At 37.0% G+C, this 10345-nt stretch overlaps 1 protein-coding gene across 1 annotated transcript; it reads right to left on the reverse strand.

Annotated features, from left to right (window-relative positions):
* Positions 1–365: 365 nt before the first annotated feature.
* Positions 366–6636, reverse strand: LOC136239183 (uncharacterized). Its single transcript, XM_066029915.1, has 5 exons — positions 6546–6636; positions 4177–4280; positions 3601–3626; positions 3408–3546; positions 366–742 (listed from the first exon to the last, which is right to left on the reverse strand). The coding sequence occupies exons 2-5, from the start codon at positions 4249–4251 to the stop codon at positions 581–583; spliced, it is 402 nt and encodes a 133-aa protein (XP_065885987.1). The 5' UTR covers positions 4252–4280; positions 6546–6636; the 3' UTR covers positions 366–580.
* Between the last annotated feature and the right edge of the window lie 3709 nt (positions 6637–10345).

The following is a 10345-nucleotide window of genomic DNA, read 5'->3' on the forward strand; positions in this document are numbered from 1 at the left end:
CTGCAGTATTTATGCTCCACCTTTAGTATTACCAGGAGCTTATAAGTGCCTTTGCTGCTTATAAGCTTCTGGTATTACTACTGTTACAGATAGATGATGATCACTTATTTTCACAATGCACATGCATGTTTAATCAAGTTCATTAATTACGTATTGTTTAACATCTCTGAAGGCTATAAAAATGAGGTATGTTTCTGGATCATGCATGTTCCACAATCCACATGCATATAAGTTTTGTAGACTCACCGCTATAAATTTTGTTGCACCTGTGATACCTACCACCTTGTTTGTAAAATCTTAAATCCACCAACAATAATTCTTCAAATAAAAGAATCTATCAGCATGCTCATACATATCCACCACAAGCTGTTTTTATCAGTGGATGGATTGTAAAACAGAAATCTATGAAAAGGGCTAGTCTTCTAATCATGTCTTGAAAATAATACTTAGAGGAAATGTGACTGGTTCATGATCAAGAAACACACATCTATCAGTATAAAGCAGTTACCACAAACTTAAAGTAGTTGTAATTGTTTCAGAAACAGTTCCACAATCAGTACAAAGGTTGAAAGTGTCACTATTAGCAATCATTAGGAACATCAAAGGTTTTTTCAGCTGGAACAGTAGCAATGTATATTAGAAACCCAATTTCTCTTTTCATAGTGCCAAGGTTGTTGTTCAAATACACTGGTATATTAGGAAAGTTTACTGCTACCATCACTTCACTCCGTATTCCTCCACCCTGCAAAATATACAGAAAACTTGCAATAAACATTATGTTAAAGCATTGCTGTTATGCTACATGAAAGATACTTGTGTGTAACTGAGATTCAAATAAAGCATGATGTAAAGATGAGTGCTTCTTTAGCAATTAGCATAAAGGTCAAACACCAAGTGCTTTTGTTTCACATAGCATGAGCAAGGCATACATACTTTAAATTGTTTAAGGAACTTTTCAAATGGATTGAAGCCCATGTGAGTATATATTATAAAACATGCTAATACAGTAGCTTACATACAGGCTGCACTGATTGTACACTTACATGACTGTGTTAACAGTTCTAGTCTAGGTTCATGTTATTGCTAGTGTTCCAGCCTCCTTATATCATACAACAAGTAAGCTTTTAAAAAAATGCAATCTTAGTATAGGACTGGGCCCTTGCTGAGTTTGAGTATTATGGTGGTGACGCTCAGCTGGTTGCTGACAACAAACTGCAAACTCCTTACATTGCACACCTGTACAGTGAAACCTCATTAAGTGGCCACCTCTGTAATAATACTACCTCATTATATTCTAATAGGTCCCAAACATGGCTACAATGTACCTCATGTTATCACTAATATTGTCATGGATCTTGCAACTTACCAACTAGGGCCAGGGGATAGGGCATAATGTCATAACGCATATGATTTTGGTGCAATGTAATTGAATTCCAATAATAATAATTACACAATGAAAAAACTAACGTACTAGCTATTTGCATCATTGTAGACACTGACATCTACTACTAGTGACTAAGAATACAGTGAACAATAACACAAGTACCTGAAAATTAGGCTTGAGCCAATTATGCTTTGAAAATTGCCTATTATGCTTTTGAGCAGTGCTCAAAAATCCAGCTTATTATGCTCAAAATTATGCTCTCAAAATCAAGATTATGCTCAAGAACTGACTGTTTTATTAGAGTATATCTGCATTGACTGACTGCTGTATTAGAGTAAGTGACTGCTTTATTAGAGTATCTTGATCTTATTTCCATAAAGTGTGAATAATCAGTCACGAAATAGTAAAAACAATAACACTCCAAGGTTTTTGATATAATAATGTGCAGAGTGTTGATGTTGTGCAGTATTTTTGGCACGCGCATTACGAGTTTAATTAAAATTCTTGAAAATCATCCTATTATGATGCTTTTGCTAGCCTATTATGCTCGAAATTATGCCGGCATAATTGGCACAAGCCTACTGAAAATATGATCAGAATTTATTCTAAATAACACTCTATTGCAAAGTTCATCATAAAATTGCTGGAATTCAATGAAGCTAGACACACATGAACAATTTCTACACTAGTGAATTACCATTTCTGACAATAAATCCAGCACTAAACTTTACAGTTTACTAGAACTACACCATACACTAAAAATGTACAGTACGCACACGTCACACAAGTATTGAGTGGTCTGGTTTTGCTGGCTGCTTTTCTCAAGCCCAGTGGTGATCCGTATGTGCGGTGTGGGGCGTTAATGGAGCTCTGGTCAGCCAGAGGATGGCTGTATATGGTTGTACAGCTCCGTGGTGTTGAATAAATACCTCAGCTATGGATTTCCTTTCATTTTAGCCAGTTTTGAGACCTGAATGGCCCATAACTTGGCCTAGTTCATCCCTACTCCCTCCTTTTCAATTCAATTTTTTAAACAGCCTCTTGCCCTCCTTCCGGGCACCCGCCTCCTTCCCCTTTTGGAGCTCGCCTGACACAGTAAACCTCGGTTCAAAAACTATCTAAAATGGCGGGAAACTTAGTTGTTGGCTACTTGCACAGTGGATGTTCTGGAAGGTAAGGAATTGGTGTAAAACGTGTGAAAATTTGGTACACACAGCTTCAACCATTGGCAAGCTACAACACACTAAACACTTAAAACCGGCATTTCTCAATACTTTTAAATAGGCGATAAAACTGGTTTTCCCAGACTGGGTCACATATTTGTCCTTAATAATGAGGTGGACCTATACGTATTAATGAGGTCATGAAGTACATCTTATATTTGGGACCCACTAGAGGCGGCTACTATAACAAGGTGGTACTCCTAAAGAGGTAGCTACTAAGTGTCCTAATTGGCACATGGAAAGCAATTTAGGGGGAGGGTTAAAATACTCCAAAATTGGATCCTGTACCCATCCTAAACACAACCACTACTGGCTAAAAAAGATTTCACCTCTGATGATTGAATTACTGTAACTTCATGATAGTATAATCTGTGCAAATTGCAAAAGCAGCATATATCTATGGAAAGGACTCCAACGTAAAGTGCAACCAAATTAAGTATATGTACTTAAGGCTTTACAAACAGTGAGGAGTGTTGAATCCCAACTCAAATTTCTATAATTGCTTCCATTCACTTAAAGGTGGTATTTTATTAGACTTGAATATCAAGGATTCATTCCTGACAGGCGTACATACTTCTAGATGAATTCTGCACATTGGTATCTTGATCCCTACCGTAAGGGAATGCAATATATTGCTTGCTGTTTAAAGCACTGTTACAACGTTGCATGGAAAATAAAGCATTTAAGTATACAAGTTACAAAACAACACACAGTTGCCATGCAACAGAACAGTAGACACACTTCAGTACATTGATCCTCCCACATATAGTAATTTACTGAATAGCTGTAATATCACTCACAGCATAGTATTCCCATACATTCAGAGTCAATCCCTTTATCATTCTCTGCCCTGTGTAGTTGGCAAGTGCTATCCAACTCCAATAAGATGGCATTTGATGAGTGTTCAGCTTCTTAACTTCACAGCGTGAAGCAAAATAGCTGTGAATATATGCCAGTATACATATGTAAGGTATAAAATGTATGCAACCATACTTTCCAGTGAAGTAATATTCTTTACCCTATAAAACAAATAATCACATTTAACAATTGCAAGCATATACAGAAGCACATTATGCATACCATCTATTGTAGGGTGCCACCATCATTTTATATTATTGTTCTGTGTTACAGATTGTTATTGGGGGAGAGTCTGAGTTAGCCCCACACTAGTGAGTTAGCGAAGTAATAGTCATGCACGTTTACAACAAAAACAGATACCAGCATTCTGATAACAATTTTTCTCTCACATTGACAGACCACATTTTTCCTGTTGTATTTAAGTGGGGATAAAATGTTCTGGTGCAACTCCGATAGCTGTTTCACTCTAAGCCATCCCAGTATCTGTTTAAATAGAATGGCCACAAAGTCTAGCACAACACTAGCAAATGATGCATGCGAATAATGCTAGCAAGCTCTGACCTATACACCCAGCACTCCCATCTTGTTAACATGTACATCTTGTAACAACTTTAGTTTAATGATTGTAATTTTCAGCTCTATAGCTGCTATCATTTTTGAAGTTATATTTTGACACAGTACCACATATAGATTATATGGATTGCAACTGACCTGATCATAGTGTTCTAAATGAATGCTTGTCTCATTGACACCATCATGATTATACCAGAATTTTTCAATTCCCATATTCTTTTCTTGGTTAAAAGCAAGTTTTCCTACACACGTAGATGTATTTGAATACCTGCAGCATTGTTAAGTATCACATAGTACTTATCATATATTAGAAATGAGAAGTGCCTTCTTGGCATTTTGAAGGAGGAATATTGGTACAAAATAGCACCTTGATAAGTGTCCTTCTTCAATAAGTAACCATGGCTTTGTTCTACCCTGAAAGTATTGATTTGTGGTTTGAGTCACCCATGGCTTTACCCTGGAGTTCACTAATGTTGTTCACATAAACATGTGTCTACTAATTCAGCTCCATAATTTCGGGCCATGCCCTCTTTAAAGATTGCTCAAGCAAGCATCACACCCTACAGGGTGGAGCGTCACAACTCGACTATTTCACTAAGGATATAAAGAATAGTCATGCAATGAATCACATATACAGTGTATATGGTTGGTCAACTAATTATAGAGTTGCAAACTCTTACAAAAATAGTCACTTGCACATATATACAAGTGAACTACGTAGGAGTCCTTTCTTTTAATGATTGCATGGCTATAAAAAGTAGACTATAATAAGTAGAAGGCAAAATTAGCAGGACCATTATAAGGAAAAGCAATGAAACAAGGGAGATATCATCTGACATGCAAATTCCATACTTTAACCATGCTGCTTTATACTGGCATTTATATTGGCTAACATAGGGATTAAATTTACACACCACATGATCTCCCCTTTTCCATCACTTTTATTTTAATGGTCCCTGCTAGGTTGCAAAAAACACTTGTACAATGATAAAGTGCACAAATAGTTGTAAAGACAGTACGGGTGATGCATCCATGATCAACATTGATAAGAAATTGCAAGTTTGATAAAAAGAGAGATAATGTTTTTTGAGCAAATAGCTATATCTTTTTTTAATGTTAGAGGGAAGGATCAATCGTATAGTAACAGATTCTGGGAATGGAAGGAAGTGATCGACACAGTATACATGGATACAACTTAATGAGCTCATGACTTGTCAAAACTCCTAAATACAGCACATTATTACATCATATTTTATTATGTGTGTGCGTAATGTCAACAATCTTCGACAAGAAATTAGGAATTTTAAGTATGATTAAGGCTATGAATTAAATGCCTACTTGTATATCTGCAGGTGTATACCATTATACCTCGAACGTACTTTTGCTACACATAAACATAGTTGGATTCAGTTTGCATCGTAATTCAATGGCTTTTAATCCGATTCTTCTATGCTACTGATAGTCCTTCCTATGATGACTAATCCATCTACACTCCAATTTTCAGCTGATTCCCTTAAGTGGTTTGTAGGTGTGATAATTAATGTTTTTTATTCATGATGTGGCAATCATTATGTACACACTTTTGCTTTATACATGTATCTCCAAGGATCTCAATTCTTTTCAAACATGAATAAAACTTTGGCTGCTCATATCTTGGAAATGGCTGAAACGACTTTCTTCAAATTTAGTAAGTGAGCTCCTCTACCAGGCAAGCAACTCTACTGTAAATTTTGTTGCAATAGGATAAGAGATCACAGAGCTATATATGTGTGAAAATCATGTTTACTTTCTTCCTGTCAATTAATATACCCATGGTATGGTATGCTGGCTGTACAATACAGTGTATCCTCACTTATCCAAATAACTCTGTACAGTCTGAAAAATCTCTCCATTGTTTGGATTAGTGCCATTCATTTTACATATAGAACCCTGTACAATTATTCCCACTTTTTTATCACAGGGCTGGGTTTTCACAAACCTTAGGGGAATAAACATTGCTGTTTTAGTATTTGTTATCATTTAATGCCTTTATAAATAGCAAAAATATTGTTAGATTCTGGAGGTTCCACCCCTGAAATTCTGCTTTGGAATACAGCCATGTTACAACGTCCATGCATGCTCACATGTCAGTTCTAAAATTGCTACTGGCCATTAGACCCTTTTTGTGGTGGATTTGGTGGATTTTGGAGGTGTTAGACCCTTTTCATGTTTATTACGCGGTAGCGCTGGCAATGCATCAATATTTTAAAGTGGAGTGATGGCTTGTTTCTACAAATTAACGATGCATTTCTCAGCTGTCAACAGTGTTAAGGTACAACTGTTACAACTACATAAATAAGTTAGACTTCAGACCGCAGGGGTCTAAGTAACCCTCAGGCCCTGTAGTAGCGCCTGAGCGAAGCGAAGGCGCCATGACACAGGGCCATCAGTCTGAAGTCTAACTATTACTTAGACACAAACACCCTACATAATGTCTTAATAACCACACGGCACCACACAGTACGCACCTTCTCCATGATAGACATCGTGATCTAGAAACAGTAGAGGAGCTCACCTAATATCGGACGGGCTCCAATATCGGACGCTATTTCTCCTAAACTACAATGAATATTCAAACATTCTGCACATCTCCAGGTAGACCAATGCTTCATAAACTTGTGTACCAAGTTTCAGATATCTCGGGTTCTTGATCTCGGTACAGCAACCTTTTGAAGACCAGTCCGAATTATACGTAAAATCGGAAAAAACGCTCAATTCAAGGACAGCCATTGTTTGCAGATCACACTTGCATTAAATAAAAAATTTCATACCTTCAGATTGTAGGGCTACTCATTTACTTTCTAAATATGTATGGTTTATTTCATTTAAAGTATTGTACTGATGAGTTATAGACCAAAGAAAAGAGGCTGTCACTGGAGCAATAATCGCCCTAGCTATTTTTGCTCAAAATCAGAAAAAAATGGTTTGAAAATACATACAAGGTGGATGATTGCTTTCGATTGTGTACTGAAAGTTGTTAAACACTAGTTCCTGCAAATCCAACACTATAAAGACATAAAATACTGCAGATTTGACTGCAGAAATAGCAAAATCTTTAATATGGCTGTCAAACACTCTAACATAAAAAGTCAATCATTTCAGCTGAAAGGCTAAAACTCTAAAACAAAAAGTACGTAGAACCACATTTTAAGCATATCAGCATTATGTAGAATTGATTTACACCACCTTTTTGCAAAGAATTGGTGACTGTTATATTAGGGTATTTGACTGCTCTATTAGAGGGTTTTGGTATTCCTATAATACTTTAAGTCTGGAGGATAGTGAATTTATTGGAAAAGTTGCTTGACAACTTGTAAATGATTAATTGTATGCAATTATCCACTTTAAAATATTTTCAAAGCATTGATTACAATTTTGAGTTAGGGCGATTATTGCTCCAGTGACAGCCTCTTTTCTTTGGTCTATAACTCATCAGTACAATACTTTAAATGAAATAAACCATACATATTTAGAAAGTAAATAAGTAGCCCTACAATCTGAAGGTATGCAATTTTTGATTTAATGCAAGTGTGATCTGCAAACAATGGCTGTCCTTGAATTGAGCGTTTTTTCCGATTTTACGTATAATTCGGACTTGTCTTCAAAAGACTGCTGTACCGAGACCAAGAACCCGAGAGATCTGAAACTTTGTACACAAGTTGACGAAACATTGGCCTACTTGGAGATGTGCAGAATGTTTGAATGTTCATTGTAGTTTAGGAGAAATGGCGTCCGATATTGGAGCCCGTCCGATATTAGGTGAGCTACTCTACCTCCACCTGCAGTATATCACACAGTCATAGTACTCATGCCATGTGGTATAACTATTACATTATTTACTACATATATACCTCACTAGATACATATATAGTAACTAGTCCACTCTATACCTGTGATGTCTAATATACGTATAATATGCACATGCCTGAGGGCCGCAACCAAAATTCTTATTACACTGTAAACCAAGCATTATATATACTGTGTATGTCCTATACAGCTATGTAGCATGCAACATGATGTAAATGTTTGCAGGAAATGAGCCTTACGTGAGTTACGTCATCCTACTCTGACATGTATAAAGTTGGTTAAACAGCAGAACTGCAAATGAGTTTTCAACAATAAAATTTAGCTATCTTGTTATATGCTGCAGGTTTGCTATGTTGTTGTAATAGCTAGTGAATGAAAATTCCATAATTTTTGCATGGTTTTGATATCCCTGCTTACAAATTTAATTGCTCTTCATCAAGGATACTGATAAACAAAATCCCATCTCAGTATGTGTGCATGGACTTCAAAAAGTCTCGGTGTGAAATCAAAAGTGGTGGCCAGGAAATGGCTGCAATGTAGTCTTATATGGCCAAACCCTACTCTCTGGGCGGTGCTTATTGATTAGTCTCACAGCAGGCATTTCTAATTTCTAATTGATATGTACCATGCAGAGATCAGAGTAGGGTCTGGCTACTTGAGACTAGCTGCAATTATGCTAATTATATGCACTATCATTTGAAATCCCCAGTAGGGGATTTCATGAACAAAGTTGCCCCCAGTACTGGGGCGTTTTACTTGTATATAAGTTTGTCTAATTCTTTACCACTAATCCCCACTGCAGTTGATGGGAAATTCATACCACGTAAATGAGCTTATGTGTAGTCTCATGTGGCCAGACCACTTTTTCTTGGCACAACGCTTATCAATTGCATTATAAGTGCCTGCTTATAATGCAATCAATACAGTAAGTGCCGTGCGAGAAAAAGTGGTCTGGCCATGCAAGATAAAGCTTGTGTGTGCTGTGGTCTGTACACAAGCCTGTACTCATGTAGAAAGACTGTGCTATTCATTCGAGTCAATTTAAAGCCCTGCCAGTAGTGGAACGAACTCCCACATAGTTGGTAGGGTAGGGGCTAACTAGCATCGATATTTATCTATTTATTAATACTTTACAGGACTGTACAGATCAATAAACAAAAAAATTAAACTAAAGAGCTTAAATGCCGATCAAGTTACAGAACTGAAGGTCTACTATAGTGTCCTGCATGTCTTGCACTGGCAGCCATACGATAGGTACATCATTTACCATTACCATACTGAAGCAGAAGGCTGTGCACAGGCGGAAAATTTATACATTGATTGAAATTTTAGTAAGCTAATCAAGTCAGTTTCAGGGGCGGATCTAGGATTTCTAAAAGGGGGGGCTAACTCAAGGTACTAATCTCATGGGAGGAGGTGCTAATCTCTTGGGTGGAGGTGTGCAAAGCGCACCTCTCAGCATGCTTTGCATGCTGCAAGCGCACCTCTCAGCATGCTTCGCATGCTGGAACTAGGGGGGTCTGGGGGCATGCCTCCCCAGGAAACTTTTGAAAAATAGATGTTAAAACACTGAGACATTTCCACATAAATGCATATTTCTGCCTGTAGATATTTTATATACTGCCTTTTGATTATTATATTGTGTAATTGTAGCACTCATACATATGAGTATAATACAATGTTTAATTATTAATTATAATGAGTAGTGTAACTGAATTGTTCCAGTGTTGGTGCATTGATTACTTCGCTAGGGAGGGAGTTCCACTTAGGAGGGAAGAAACTGTGCTTATAGCTTTCCACTGATGTTGAGATGTTGGTAAATCTCTTGTTATGTCCTCTAGTAATAAGTGGGTTTGCATGACACATTCTGGTAGAGATATTAGGTATGTATGGCTCTCTGCTACATTTGTTAATGGAAAAGTTTGGGTAGGTTCAGACAACCAAGCACACCTCTCACAATTGTACAACAATAGATGTATGTTAGAATAATAATGTTGAAAGTGGAAAATTTAGAAATTTGAATGATACGAGATTGAATCTGAGAGCATTTTCCATGGAAATTGTGTATAACTACACAAGTAGATGAATCAAGCTTTTTAAACAGACCAATGCACTTCATTGTATGTATACGTATAGACAGATATGGATAAATTCCATAGCAGAACCAACTGTTATGTATCTGCTGAATGTTCTATTAGAGTAGTTAAGTGACTACTCTATTAGAGTATCTCGATCTCGTGCACCTCCAATGCTGATCTGGGTCCTTATTGCATAACCTTTGTCATAAATCTAGTGACAATGTCTTGGAAAGGTGTTTATAAGGTGGGTTTATGAGTATTTGTATTATTAGTGATCATATAATTATACTAAGACAAAATTTCATTATAATCCTCAGTATATCGATCAAGTAAAGCCTAAAAGTGAAGGGGGGGGGGGGGCTTCAGCCCCCAAAGCCCCCCCT

This window comes from Dysidea avara, chromosome 11 (genome assembly GCF_963678975.1).
Source record: "Dysidea avara chromosome 11, odDysAvar1.4, whole genome shotgun sequence".
NCBI classification, from domain to species: Eukaryota; Metazoa; Porifera; class Demospongiae; order Dictyoceratida; family Dysideidae; genus Dysidea; species Dysidea avara.

Coding starts and splice junctions, on each gene's coding strand:
- LOC136239183 (XM_066029915.1), bottom strand. CDS start 4,251: ATGGGAATTGAAAAATTCTGGTATAATCATGATGGTGTCAATGAGACA. Junction 3,627..4,176: donor ATTTAGAACACTATGATCAG/GTCAGTTGCAAT, acceptor TTTGTTTTATAG/GGTAAAGAATATTACTTCAC. Junction 3,547..3,600: donor GAATATTACTTCACTGGAAA/GTATGGTTGCAT, acceptor ATATATTCACAG/CTATTTTGCTTCACGCTGTG.